Source organism: Pristiophorus japonicus, chromosome 7, assembly GCF_044704955.1.
Source record: "Pristiophorus japonicus isolate sPriJap1 chromosome 7, sPriJap1.hap1, whole genome shotgun sequence".
NCBI classification, from domain to species: domain Eukaryota; kingdom Metazoa; phylum Chordata; class Chondrichthyes; family Pristiophoridae; genus Pristiophorus; species Pristiophorus japonicus.
The window spans coordinates 12,317,505-12,333,018 of record NC_091983.1 but is presented as its reverse complement, the minus strand read 5'-3'; the positions used below and the strand labels follow the sequence as shown (position 1 = coordinate 12,333,018).

At 49.4% G+C, this 15,514-nt stretch overlaps 1 protein-coding gene across 1 annotated transcript in view; it reads left to right on the top strand.

Annotated features, from left to right (window-relative positions):
- Positions 1 to 15,514, top strand: part of capn9 (calpain 9) — an 88,724-nt gene that overhangs the window by 20,887 nt on the left and 52,323 nt on the right. The window contains exons 3-7 of the mRNA XM_070884822.1: positions 2,083 to 2,201; positions 4,406 to 4,539; positions 8,242 to 8,410; positions 9,258 to 9,341; positions 11,653 to 11,738. Of these exons, the coding sequence (XP_070740923.1) occupies positions 2,083 to 2,201; positions 4,406 to 4,539; positions 8,242 to 8,410; positions 9,258 to 9,341; positions 11,653 to 11,738 (592 nt within the window). The remainder of the gene's footprint in view (positions 1 to 2,082; positions 2,202 to 4,405; positions 4,540 to 8,241; positions 8,411 to 9,257; positions 9,342 to 11,652; positions 11,739 to 15,514) is intronic.

The window sequence follows — 15,514 nt, the reverse complement described above, 5'->3', positions numbered from 1 at the left end:
CGAGTTCTGCATGGGGGACGTTATAAATAAATTGCACCTGAAGTTGTGGTAGACGATAAGGTTGTTTCTTATCTGCTGGGTGCAGCGGCGGTGGGGAAGAAATTGTCCCCACTCTCCACGGATCCGGGCATTTGAGCCGACAGTAAGGGGGGTTCAGTAGGGTGGTACCTAATTCTTCTTCTTAGGCAGTTCCTCGGAGCTGAGGATGACTTGCTTCCACACCGATGAGTTCTAAGGTGACGGATGAGACCAATGCGGGATCTACAGTCTCTGTCACAGGTGGGGCAGATGGTGGTTGGAGGGACAGGTGGGTGGGGTGCTTGATTTGTCGTTCGTTCCTTCCGCTGTTTGTACTTGACTTCCGCGTGCTCCCGACAAAGAGACTCAAGGTGTTCAGCGCCTTCCCGGATGCTTCTCCTCCACTTTGAGCGGTCTTGGGCCAGGGATTCCCAAGAATTGGTGGGGATGTTGCATTTTTTCAAGGAAGCTTTGAGGGTGTACGTGAAGGGTTTTCTCTGCCCTCCTGGGACTCACTTGGCCTGTTGTAGCTCGTAGTATGGCGCTTGTTTCGGGAGTCTAGTATCGGGCATGCGGACAATGTGGCCCGCCCATCGGAGCTGATCGAGTGTGGTCAATGCCTTGATACTGGCCTGAGCGAGAACACTGACGTTGGTGCGCCTATCCTGCCAATGGATTCGCAGGATCTTGCGGAGGCAGCATTGGTGATACTTCTCCAGTGCATTGAGGTGCCTGCTATACATAGTCCATGTCTCTGAGCCATACAGGAGGGCGGGTATCACTGCTGCTCTGCGAACCATGAGCTTGGATTGACATGGTGCCAACAGGTGCTCGGACTCAACTCTGGTTCCAGCACTGTGCCGCTGCCTCTCCCAAAGCTGCTGGGTAATCTGGCCTCGCTATCGGGCATGCTTATGGTGTCCAAAGATAAGGGGGGAGGTCCTGCATGCAAATTCTGGGATGACATCATGCACCGCCGTTCATGCATCTGCACCCACACCAACACTGGAGGCCAGGGAGCTCCGTGCATCGCTGGCATCCAGCGTTGATGGGGCATGAAGTGGGGTGTTAACACTGGAGAGGCCTGTGTCTGGCTCACTTGTTGCAGTCGCGGCAGAGTGACTGATGACCATCGGGAACCCACTCAGCCTGTGAAACCAATGGGAGATAATCACCTTCTTACGGAATTGAGGGGCAGGGAAAGACCAGCTGTTCCTTCAAGCCTGCCCCACCCATCATGATGGCCAGAGCATCGTGACTAAAATCCTTCTATTCCCCATCCCCATCCCCATCCCCATCCCCATCCCCATCCCCATCCCCATCCCCATCCCCATCCCCATCCCCATCCCCATCCCCATCCCCATGCAGGTATGTAATTTCCCGGGAGAGACATAGAAAACACGGCCGACAAGGGGGAAAATACTCTGGAAGTTGGCTCTCTTTCCCCCTCAGCTGAATTGCAAAATTCTGCAGGTCAGCACAGCCTTGCAGCAAGTTTCCCTCCCCCCCCACCTCTATCGGAGGTGGGTCTCCCAGTTGCATCAGGAGTGCTGCAGGAATGCTCCTTGACCCTGGGGGTGGATGAGATCAGGGGTCACAGGTCACCAGCAGCCAGAAGGCCTTAATTCCATAGCTTTGATGCAATGTTGCCTGACAGCCTAGGATTAAATATTGGTTAAGACACCTTCTTCAAAATAGTACCATGGGATTTTTTACACCACCCAAGAGGGCAGACAGTGCCTCGGTTTAACGCCTCATCCAAAAGACAGCACCTCTGACAGTGCGGCACTCTCTTCAGTTCCACACTGGGCGTGTCAGCCTGGATTTATGTGCGCTGGAGCGGGACTTGAACCCACAACCTTCTGACTCACAGGCCAGTGTGCTACCCACGGAGCTACGGATGCCACAATGAGCAGTGGGGACTATATTACTGTTGAAACTAATTCCGCGCACTGTGTCCATCCAAACTACCCCCATGTGCCTTTTTGTAGCTGAGATTATTTCTGACCCTGACACATCCCCCACTCCGGTTTGCTAACCCCTGATTTTGTATTTCTTCACCAGGGGATTGCTGGCTTCTTGCTGCCGTTGCCTCGCTGACTCTCAATGAGAAGCTGTTTGTCCAAGTTGTCCCTCCAGATCAGACCTTTGGCCGCAACTACGCTGGAATCTTTCACTTCCGGGTATGGCATTGGAGCGTCTGAGTTAACTGAATGATGGTCAATGCTGATAAAGTGTCTCCCTCGCAAGTCACGCTCATAGGAATTCAAGCCAGAGGTGGGAGGGGAGGGAACGAGAGAGGGGAGTGCGGAAGGTGGAGGAGGGGAATGAGAGGAGAGAGTGGCAGAGAACAAGAAACAAGGGAGAGAAATCGGCAGAAAAAAGGGCAAAATGGTGAAGGGGATAGGGGAAGGAAGAGAGGACAAGGGAAAGAATGAAGGAGAGAATAGAACAGAGGAAAGGAGGAAGATCTTGCATTCATACCGTGCATTTCAAGGTTGTGTCAAAGCACTTTACTGCCAATTAATTATTTTGAATTGTAATGTAGGAAACGCGGCAGCCAATTTGTGCACAAGCAAGCTCTCACAAACACAATGTGATAATGACCAAATAGTTTACCTCCAATTTTAAACATAGTAGAAAATAGGAGCATTAGTAGGCCATGCGGCCCATCGAGACTGCAACACCATTCAATATGATCATGGCTGATCCTTCATCTCAACACCATATTCCCGCTTTTTCCCCACACCTCTTGATGCCTTTTGTTTCTAGAAATCTATCTCCCTTTTAAATATATTCAGTGACTTGGCCTCCACAGCCTTCTGTGGTAGAGAATTCCACAGGTTCACCACCCTCTGAGTGAAAACATTTCTCCTCATCTCGGTCCTAAATTTTCTGAGACTGTGACCCCTTGTTCTAGACTTCCCAGCCAGGGGAAACATCTTCCCCGCATCAATTCTATCCAACCCAGTCAGAATTTTATACGTTTCAATGAGATCCCCTCTCATTCTTCTAAACTCGATTGAATACAGGCCTAGTCGACCCAATCTCTCCTCATACGACAGTCCTGCCATCCCAGGAATCAGTCTGATGAACCTTCGCTGCACTCCCTCTATGGCAAGTATATCCTTTCTTGGTAAAGAGACCAAAACTGCACACACTACTCCAGGTGAGGTCTCACCAAGGCCCTGTATAACAGGAGTAAGACATCCTTGCTCCTGTACTCAAATCCTCTTGCAGTGAAGGCCAACATACCATTTGCCTTCCTAACTGCTTGCTGCACCTGCCTGTTTGCTTTCAATGGTTGGTGTAAAAGGACACCCAGGTCCCCTGTACATCAACACTTCCCAAGCCATCACCATTTAAATAATACTTTGTCCTTATGTTTTTTTTACCAAAGTGGATACTTCACATTTATACTAGGGCGAGGGTCAGGGCGAGAATGATCATAGATTCATAGAAGTTTACAGCACGGAAGGAGGCCATTTCGGCCCATCGTGTCTGCGCCGGCCGACAAAGAGCTATCCAGCCTAATCCCATTTTGGTCGGTAGCCCTGTAGGTTACAGCACTTCAAGTGCACATCCAAGTACTTTTTAAATGTGGTGAGGGTTTCTGCCTCTACCACCCTTTCAGGCAGTGAGTTCCAGACCCTCACCATCCTCAGGGTGAAGTAATTTCCCCTCAAATCCCCTCTAAACCTTCTACCAACGACTTTAAATCTATGCCCCCTGGTTGTTGCGGGAGGGGTGAAGGAGGGGAGGGAGGGGTGAAGGGAGAGATAGAGGAGGGGAGGGGAGGGAGGAGTGAAGGAGGGGAGCGAGAGAGTGGTGGAGGAGGGGAGTATGGGGAGGGAGAGATGGGGTGGAGGAAGGGAGGGGTGGAGGAGGGGAGTGGTGGAGGGGTGGGGTGGAGGAGGGGAGTGAGGGGAGATGGGGAGGTACAGGTGGAGGAGGGGAGGGGGAGAGAGGGGTGTAGGAGGGAGAGGGGTGTAGGAGGGAGGGAAGCAGTAGGAGGGGGAGGGAGGGGGGAGGGGAGGAGGGGAGGGCAGGATGGGAGGGAGGACAAAAAAAATCTTCTAACCTCCCCTCTTTTTTTTTGTCCAGTATCTTAAATCCGTGTCCTCTGGTTACCGACCCTGGCACAGGAAACAATTGCTCCCTATCTACTCTATCAAAACCCTTCATGGTTTTGAACTCCTCTATTAAATCTCCCGTTAACCTCTCTGCCCTAAGGAGAACAACCCCAGCTTCTCCAGTCTCCACATAACCGAAGCCCCCCCCCATCCCTGGAACCATTCTGATAACTTGAGTAAAACTGTTAACTGTAATTTCTGGGGTTTAATGCACTGTCTTGTACAACAAGTAACTTTGGTTCAATCTCCCCTAGTTTTGGCAATATAACGAGTGGGTGGACATTATAATCGACGACCGTCTGCCGACGTTCCGAAACCGTTTGGTGTTCTTGCACTCTGCCAGTAACGATGAGTTCTGGAGTGCCTTGCTGGAAAAGGCCTACGCCAAGTAAGTGCAGCTATTATCGTTGCCTGCAATCTGTTCACAGAGACTCTAACATGCCTTTATAACATCTGTTTTTTTTTCTCTTATCAACCCTCTTTGAGCTTCTGAAATGTCAAAGCCTTGCCCGGACATTGTGTGATTATTTACTCTCGGGGTGGAGCGTCGCTGGCAAGGCCGACATTTATTGCCCTGAGAAGGTGCGGTGGGCCTTCTGCAGAGGCGGAGTAACCGCGGGGCGGAGAAACCGTGGCGGGGGGCGGATTAACCGGGGGGGCGGAGAAACCGCGGGGCGGATTAACCGTGGGGCGGATTAACCGTGGGGTGGATTAACCATGGGGTGGATTAAACGTGGGGCGGACTAACCGTGGGTGGATTAACCGTGGAGCGGATTACCCTTGGGGCGGATTAACCGTGGGGCGGATTACCCATGGGGACGGATTATCCGTGGGGCGGATTACCCGTGGAGCGGATGGGGCTGCAGCCCCAAGCCTACCAAATAAATATAGGAAAAAAAACATAAGGCCTCCCAAATAGGCTAAATAGAATAAACAATAAGAGAGGAAAAACAAGACCGAGGAAAATAGATTCTCTTGCTTATACCTATATACAGACGTACCTATATACACAAATGTACCTATATATACACTAATGTATCTATATACAGATGTACCTATATACACTAATGTACCTATATACAGATGTACATGCATACAGTAATGTACCTATATACACTAATGTACCTATATACACTAATGTGTATATATATACAGACATACCTGTATACAGTAATGTACCTATATACACTAATGTATCTATATACAGACGTACCTATATACACTAATGTACCTATATACAGATGTACATGCATACAGTAATGTACCTATATACACTAATGTACCTATATACACTAATGTATATATATACAGACGTACCTGTATACAGTAATGTACCTATATACACTAATGTATCTATATACAGACGTATCTGTATACACTAATGTACCTATATACACTAATGTATCTATATACAAAAGAACCTGTATACACTAATGTACCTATATACACTAATGTATCTATATACAGACATACCTGTATACAGTAATGTACCTATATACACTAATGCACCTATATACACTAATGTATCTATATACAGACGTATCTGTATACACTAATGTACCTATATACACTAATGTACCTATATACAGATATACCTGTATACACTAATGTACCGATATACACTAATGTATCTATATACACTAATGTATCTATATACAGACATACCTGTATACAGAAATGTACCTATATACACTAATACACCTATATACACTAATGTACCTCTATACAGACGTACCTGTATACACTAATGCACCTATATACACTAATGTACCTCTATACAGATGTACCTGTATACATTAATGTCCTACATACACTAATGTATCTATATACAGACTTACCTCTATACACTAATGTACCTCTATACAGACGTACTTATATACACTAATGTACCGATATACAGAATATGTACTAGCCTGTTTTATTTCACATGTCATTGAAAGAAATGTGCATATATGTATAGGAATCTAGTGTTACAATCTTGCCAGAAGCAGAATATATACCTACTTGATACAGAATATATGCTTTCATTGTTGAATATACTGGCCTATGTTTTGATACTCAGAATCAGAACCATATACGTAATGTAATGAACATCAACAGAGATAACTCTCGGCCCATTTGGATCAGTTTGCCCCGGGCACATCAGGCCCTGAATCCGGCCTTGGCCTTCTGTCTGATCTAACTTGAGTGTTTGCCAGGCCACTTCACAGACCGGATACCGGTCAACCCCACTGTCCTCATCGACCATGTTTAGCCACATTCCTGGGGGTTTCATCACATGACCTCTCACCTCCGACCTCCCTGCCGAGTCAAGCAGCCTTATTTCCCCCCCCATCTCCAATATTCTTGTAACTAATAAACAAAGGTGTTCAAAGAATATTAAAATACTCCATTTCATGTTGACACCCCTATGATTTTCTCCCATATGTTGCTCACAGCAGTGTGCCCGGGAGATAAATCTTGAATTCCTGGAGACTCCAGCACAATCCGGGAATGTTGGTGACCCTAAAACCACGCTGGTGTGGGACTGGAGTCACGTATGGGCAGGTTTCCTTCCCCGAAGGACGTCCATGAACCAGTTGGGTTTTAATGACAATCCGACAGCTTCATGGTCACTTTTCATTTCTGGGTTTTTTAAAACTTGAGTTCAAAGTTCTCAAACTGCTATGGTGGGATTTAGACTCTCTGTCTCTGGGTTACTGGTTCAGTAACATAAGCCACTACACCACCAGATCCAATCTGATAGTGTACCCTTCATAGGCTTGACCCAGGGTATCACATTTAGTGAGATTTTTGCACATGTTCCCATCAAGTGAGCCTTTGGGAGCTTTCCTCCTTGCCGAGTTGTGTTCCTCCTCTGCACTTTTTGGCAAATTGCCATTTTCTTTGGAATGATGGACGTACATGTCCTCCTAGAATTAGTAGGGCCAGGCGCAAGTGAAAGAAAGAAAGATTTGCATTTTTTATAGCGCCTTTCACAACTACCGGACATCTCAAAGCACTTTACGGCCAATGAAGTACTTTTGGAGTGTAGTCACTGTGGGATACGCAATATGATAATGACCAGATAATCTGTATTTTTTTTGTGATTGCTGATTGAGGGATAAATATTGGCCAGGACACCGGGGATAACTCCCCTGCTCTTCTTCGAAATAGTGCCACGGAATCTTTTACGTCCACCCGAGAGAGCAGACGGGGCCTCGGTTTAATGTCTCTTCCGACAGACGGCACCTCCGACAGTGCGGCACTCCCTCAGCACTGCACCGGGAGTGTCAGCTTATATTTTATTTATGTGCTCAAGTCTGTGGAGTGGGATTTGAACGCACAACTTTCTGACCCTGAGGTGAGCCAGCTACCCACAAGTTACTGACCGAGAGGTGGGAGCTGACACTGTAGATCGAGTGGATCAACTTTATTAATGGATGTTGTTCTCAGTGTTAGCTGCATCTCTCGGTCAGTAACTTGTGGTTCAGCTCCTACTCCAGAGACTTTTCAGCACATAATCCAGGCTGGCAGAGGGATTGCTGCACTGTCAGAGGTGCCATCTTTCGGATGAAATATAAAAAAATTCCATGGCACTATTTGAAGAAGAGCAGGGGAGTTCTCTCCAGTGTCCTGGTCCAATATTTATTCATCAACTAACATCACTTAAAAAAAACCCACAGATTATTTGGTCATTATCACATTGCTGTTTGTGGGAGCTTGCTGTGCGCAAATTGGCTGCTGCGTTTCACACATTACAACAGTTAGCACACCTCAAAAAGTACTTCATTGACGGCAAAGCGCTAGTTGGGATGTCCTGCGGTTGTGAAAGGCGCTGTAGAAATGCAAGCTCTTTCTTAACAAGAGGATAACAAAAGACGCAAAAGAGGCAAGCGATGGAATGAAGTTAAAATCCGGCCTGAAACGGAGTTAGGGGACCAGTGCACCTGGTCTCGCTGGAGTATCTCCAACTGATAGGGCCTCCAACCTCCGTCCAGACATCGGCTGGTGGGGATGTGCAAGGAGAAGCTGAATTTTTTTTAAAAAGGAGCTGGTTTATTGGGGTTGGCTGACAGAATGATGTAAACTATGCGTTGTGTGTTGCCAGGATGTACGGGAGCTATGAGTCACTGAAAGGAGGCAGCACCTTGGAGGCCATGGAAGACTTTACCGGTGGCATGGGGGAGACGTTTGATCTGAAGGCAGCACCACCTCAGCTCTACACCCACCTCCAGAAGGCGCTGAAACGGAGCTGCATGTTGGGATGTTCCATTGACGTAAGTATTCAAATCTGTAGACGGGGGGGTGGATTTCCGCTCACAATTATTCTCGAACACGCTGGTCCCCACCACTGAAACCACCCGCACTTAAACCGCCCGCCTTCCAATTGGGGCAAATGTGGAGCGAAACCATCTACCGGAACTGCAGCTGCCAATTTCAAAATGGTCAGTCGCACCGCGGGTTTGGAGCGACGGTTATTCTTGGCAGAGACACGAGAACATAAGAAATAGGAGCAGGAGTAGGCCATACGGCCATTCCTGTTCCTATTTCTTATGTTCTTATACGGCCTCTCTAGCCTGCTCCGCCATTTAATATGATCTAAGCTGATCCAATCACGGACTCAAATCCCACTTCCCCGCCCACTCCCCATAACCCCTTATTTCCTTATCGTTTAAGAAACTGTCTATCTCTGTCTTAAATTTATTCAATGTCCCAGCTTCCACAGCTCTCTGAGGCAGCGAATTCCACAGATTTACAACCCTCTGAGAGAAGAAATTTCTCCTCATCTCAGTTTTAAATGGGCGGCTCCTTATTCTAAGATCATGCCCTCTAGTTCTAGTCTCCCCCATCAGTGGAAACATCCTCTCTGCATCCACCTTGTCAGGACGGGTGCTCACTGGGACGTGCCTTCGAAATGGGAAGCGGTGAATTTGGATGCACGGTGGAATATCTTGTTACCTTCGATGGCTTTATGGCTGGGGGGGACGGGACCAGTTCTTTGGATCACGATGAAATTGGCCGGAATTGTACAGTGGCCCATTGTGTTGGTGGCCTGTGGAGGGGGGGGTCTGCAAACCAGTAACGTTGATAACACACGGTGTGTGTTTATTTTATTTTTTGAAGATCACAAATGCGGCTGAAACGGAAGCCCGCACCTCGACCGGACTCGTCAAAGGACACGCGTATTCGGTTACTGCCGTGGACCAGGTGAGCTCTCCAATACCGGCGGCTGGTGGGGGTGGGGTGGCGCTGGTGGATTTGCATCTCTACATTGCTTTATTGAAGTGTGTGCGTGTGTTTTTTCCTTTCTCAACTACCTCCTCCTCCTCCCTGCGGCATGGGCCTGTGGGCAGCGGGCACCTTGCCTCAATGACCATTGTTCAATGCTCGCCTTGGTAGCGAGTACTGGTGGGCTCATTTCAACCACGGTAGGCATTGCAGCCGAGCCCATTCCTGTTCTTTACCCAGTGCCTGCACACGTATATCTCCAACAGGGGGCAGCCTGGATGGTGATCAGGAGCCACACAAAGCAGACTGGTTTCCCGCCCCCCCCTTCCCTAGCCCAGGGGTGCTCAGCCCAATTGTAGCAACCATGCCCCCAACCCCAGCTAAAATAGATAACTATAGACCCAGAGATCGAACCTGGGACCTCCCTGGACTATATGGCTTCAGACCCAGAGATCTAACCCGGGACCTCCCTGGACTATATGGCTTCAGACCCAGAGATCTAACCCGGGACCTCCCTGGACTATATGGCTTCAGACCCAGAGATCTAACCCGGGACCTCCCTGGACTATATGGCTTCAGACCCAGAGATCTAACCCGGGACCTCCCTGGACTATATGGCTTCAGACCCAGAGATCTAACCCGGGACCTCCCTGGACTATATGGCTTCAGACCCAGAGATCTAACCCGGGACCTCCCTGGACTATATGGCTTCAGACCCAGAGATCTAACCCGGGACCTCCTTGGACTATATGGCTTCAGACCCAGAGATCGAACCTGGGACCTCCCTGGACTATATGGCTTCAGACCCAGAGGCTCAGGGGCAGGAAGCAAAGGGTAATGGTTGATGGGTGTTTTTGTAACTGGAAGGATGTTTCCAGTGGGGTTCCGCAGGGCTCAGTGCTGGGTCCCTTGCTTTTTGTGGTATATATCAATGATTGAGACATGAATGTAGGAGATATGATTATGAAGTTTGCAGATGATACTAAAATTGGCTGTGTGGTTGATAATGAAGAAGAAAGCTGTGGACTGCTGGAAGATATCAATGAACTGGTCAGGTGGGCAACTGGAATTCAATCCAGAGACGTGTGAGGTAATGTATTTGGGGAGGGTTAACAAGGCAAGAGAATACACATTAAATGGTAGGACACTGAGAAATGTATAGGAACAAAGGGACCTTGGAGTGCATGTTCACAGATCCCTGAAGGTAGCAGGCCAGGTAGATAAGGTGGTTAAAAAGGCATATGGAATAATTGCCTTTATTAGCCGAGGCATAGAATACAAGAGCAGGGCTATTATGCTTGAACTGTATAAAACACTAGTTAGGTCACATCTAGGGTACTGTGTGCAGTTCTGGTCACCACATTACAGGAAGGATGTGTTTGCACTAGAGAGGGTACAGAGGAGAATTTTAGCTATGAGGACAGATTGGATAGGCTGTGGTTGTTTTCTTTGGAACAGAGGAGACTGAGGGGAGACCTGATTGAGGTGTATAAAATTATAAGGGGCCTAGATAGAGTGGATAGGAAGGACCTATTCTCCATAACAGAAGGATCAGCAACCAGAGGGCATAGATTTAAAGTCGTTGGTAGAAGGTTTAGAAGGGATTTGAGGGGAAATGACTTCACGCAGAGGGTGGTGTGTGTCTGGAACTCACTGACTGAAAGGGTGGTAGAGGCAGAATCCCTCACTTAAAGTACCGTGGCCTACAGGGCTACGGACCAAGAGCTGGAAAGTGGGATTAGGCTGGATAGCTCTTTGTCAGCGGCGCGGACACGATGGGCCGAAATGGCCTCCTTCCGTGCTGTAAATTTCTGAACCTATGAACTGACCGCGGAGCCAGAGATCTAACCCGGGATCTCTCCGGACTGTATGGCTCGCACCCAGAGATGGAACATGGAGAATTGTAGGAAAGTTCAAAACACTTTTTCTAATGCTTGCGCAGAAAAATATATTTCAAAATCTCCATGAAGAATTGAGAGTGAACCCAGCCATCTTGTGTTCACAGGGGAGGGGGCTGCATAGGACCCCAGGTCGAGGAATCTGCACTGAGAGTTACAGCCCCACCCAATCTCCGTCTGGGTTTATGGGGCGGGGGAAGTCGGAGAGTCCAGTGCATTTGAATCAGCCTTCAAGCCGGGCTCTCTCTGACCACAGCTCCCTGCTGGCAGTGTTAGATTAAGTCTTTCTTTTCTTTTCTCTTCTCTTCTTTTCTTTTCCTTTTTTTCTTATGTTGTGACAGAATATAAATCTGGATTGGCTGGTTTGGCTCACGTTACATTTCCTTTTGAAGGTGAACTCCAGAGGCCGACCAGTGCAGCTGATCCGTATAAGAAATCCCTGGGGTCAAGTAGAATGGAACGGACCATGGAGCGACAAGTAGGTGATGGAGAAATCATAGAGCAGAGCTCCTCATTACAGCACACTCCAACACATCACCGATCTGTTGGTGCTTTCAATCACCAAGACTTAAGATTACATCGGATGTACACCACAGAAACAGGCCATTCAGACCAATGGGTCCGTGCCGGTGTTTATGCTCCACACCAGCCTCCTCCTACCCCTCTTCATCTCACCCAATCACCATATCATAGAAAATAGGTGCAGGAGTAGGCCATTCGGCCCTTCGAGCCTGCACCGCCATTCAATGAGTTCATGGCTGAACATGCAACTTCAGTACCCCATTCCTGCTTTCTCGCCATACCCCTTGATTCCCCCTAGTAGTAAGGACTACATCTAACTCCTTTTTGAATATATTTAGTGAATTGGCCTCAACAACTTTCTGTGGTAGAGAATTCCACAGGTTCACCACTCTCTGGGTGAAGAAGTTTCTCCTCATCTCGGTCCTAAATGGCTTACCCTTTATCCTTAGACTGTGACCCCTGGTTCTGGACTTCCCCAACATTGGGAACATTCTTCCTGCATCTAACCTGTCTAAACCCATCAGAATTTTAAACTCCAGTGAATACAAGCCCAGTTGATCCAGTCTTTCTTGATATGTCAGTCCCGCCATCCCAGGAATCAGTCTGGTGAACCTTCGCTGCACTCCCTCAATAGCAAGAATGTCCTTCCTTGAGTTAGGAGACCAAAACTGTACACAATACTCCAGGTGTGGCCTCACCAAGGCCCTGTATAACTGTAGTAACACCTCCCTGCCCCTGTACTCAAATCCCCTCGCTATGAAGGCCAACATGCCATTTGCTTTCTTAACTGCCTGCTGTACCTGCATGCCAACCTTCAATGACTGATGTACCATGACACCCAGGTCTCGTTGCACCTCCCCTTTTCCTAATCTGTCACCATTCAGATAATAGTCTGTCTCTCTGTTTTTACCACCAAAGTGGATAACCTCACATTTATCCACATTATACTTCATCTGCCATGCATTTGCCCACTCACCTAACCTATCCAAGTCGCTCTGCAGCCTCTTAGCATCCTCCTCGCAGCTCACACTGCCACCCAACTTAGTGTCATCCGCAAATTTGGAGATACTACATTTAATCTCCTCGTCTAAATCATTAATGTACAATGTAAACAGCTGGGGCCCCAGCACAGAACCTTGCGGTACCCCACTAGTCACTGCCTGCCATTCTGAAAAGTACCCATTTACTCCCACTCTTTGCTTCCTGTCTGACAACCAGTTCTCAATCCATATCAGCACACTACCCCCAATCCCATATCCTTCTATCCCTTTCTCCCTCATGTGCTTATCCAGCTTCCCCTTAAATACATCGATGCTAATCGCCTCAACCAGTCGGTGAGTTCCACATTCTCACCACTCTCTGGGTAAAGAGGTTTCTCCTGAATTCCCCATTGGATTTATTAGTGACTATCTTATTGACGGCCCCCACAATTGGAACCATCTTCTCTATGTCTACCCTATCAAACCCTTTCGTAATCTTCAAGACTTCTATAAACTTACCCTCAGTCTGCTCTTTATAGAGAAAGGAGCCCAGCCTGTTCAGTCTTTCCTAATGCAGGCCCAACATCTGAAACCGGCGACCTCTCGACCGACACCGTGCTGGTTTTCGGAATTTGCCGTATTTCGGACCTCGCTGTTGGCGCTCCTCCGCTCCTCGCTGCCCGCTGATTCCCGCTGATTCCCGCCGATCCTGGCCACCCGCTGATTCCCACCGATCCTGGCCACCCGCTGATTCCCACCGATCCTGGCCACCCGCTGATTCCCACCGACCCTCGCCGCCCGCTGATTCCCGCTGATTCCCGGCAATCCTGGCCACCCGCTGATTCCCACCGATCCTGGCCACCCGCTGATTCCCGCCGATCCTCGCCGCCCGCTGATTCCCGCTGATTCCCGGCAATCCTGGCCACCCGCTGATTCCCACCGATCCTGGCCACCCGCTGATTCCCACCGATCCTGGCCACCCGCTGATTCCCACCGATCCTGGCCACCCGCTGATTCCCACCGATCCTGGCCACCCGCTGATTCCCACCGATCCTGGCCACCCGCTGATTCCCGCTGATTCCCGCCGACCCTCGCTGCCCGCTGATTCCCGCTGATTCCCGCCGACCCTCGCTGCCCGCTGATTCCCGCTGATTCCCACCGATCCTGGCCACCCACTGATTCCCGCTGATTCCCGCCGACCCTCGCTGCCCGCTGATTCCCGCTGATTCCCACCGATCCTGGCCACCCGCTGATTCCCGCTGATTCCCGCCGATCCTGGCCACCCGCTGATTCCCGCCGATCCTGGCCACCCGCTGATTCCCGCTGATTCACGCCGACCCTCGCTGCCCGCTGATTCCCGCTGATTCCCACCGATCCTGGCCACCCGCTGATTCCCTCTGATTCCCACCGATCCTGGCCACCCGCTGATTCCCGCTGATTCCCACCGATCCTGGCCACCCGCTGATTCCCGCCGATCCTGGCCACCCGCTGATTCCCGCTGATTCCCACCGATCCTGGCCACCCGCTGATTCCCACCGATCCTGGCCACCCGCTGATTCCCGCTGATTCCCGCCGACCCTCGCTGCCCGCTGATTCCCGCTGATTCCCGCCGATCCTGGCCACCCGCTGATTCCCGCTGATTCCCGCCGACCCTCGCTGCCCGCTGATTCCCGCTGATTCCCGCCGACCCTCGCTGCCCGCTGATTCCCGCTGATTCCCACCGATCCTGGCCACCCGCTGATTCCCGCCGATCCTGGCCACCCGCTGATTCCCGCCGATCCTGGCCACCCGCTGATTCCCGCTGATTCCCACCGATCCTGGCCACCCGCTGATTCCCGCTGATTCCCGCCGACCCTCGCTGCCCGCTGATTCCCGCTGATTCCCGCCGATCCTGGCCACCCGCTGATTCCCGCTGATTCCCACCGATCCTGGCCGCCCGCTGATTCCCGCCGATCCTCACTGCCCACCGATTCCCGCCGGCCACGACCTCCCGGTGCTGCGTTTTTTACCGGTTTCCTTGTCCCTCGCCGCCCAATGTCGCCATGTTAGCCGCCTAAAAAATGTCTGGTTTTCGGACAATTCCGGTTTACAGACAGCCGGATTCAGGACGTTGTACCTGTATGTATAACCTCACAGTTCCAGTATCATCCCAGTGAATCTTTTTTGTATCTTTTTCCTGTGCCTCTATATCTGTGTTATAACGTGGAGACCAGCAATGTAATCATAAAGGGACATGAAGCCAAAAAAAAATCTAATATAACAGTGGCAAAACCCTCAGCTAATATTTGCTGGCAGTCCTGTGTTGTATGTTGTATTTCTATCACTAAGGCTTCAAGTTGCAATTATTGATATCCGTTACCAGCGACTGATTGAGTATTTTTTAAATGCTATAAGGTCCCAAAACATTAGATTGTGCCTCAGCTCATCGCTGACTAATTTTGAAAAGCGGCTCCTTTAACAGGCATTTGCACAGTTTACGTAACTAAGGGGCTTAACGCCTGTTTTAGGCGTCTGCCCAGGACACCTAAACAATCGGCCCCACGAATTGAATAGTCTGCACAGGTTGGACGTATGTGTTTCGCTGTTTCACTGCTAGATTGGCACCTGTTTTACACCCGAGAAACGGGGACATCCCTAGCAATTTCTACCCCCTGTGCTTCCTGTTCACAAACTTCATTTCCTGTTGTTAATGAGGACAAGAAAAAAAATCACAACATTAGAATTCCCTAAAGGGTACAATCCTAAAGTGGGT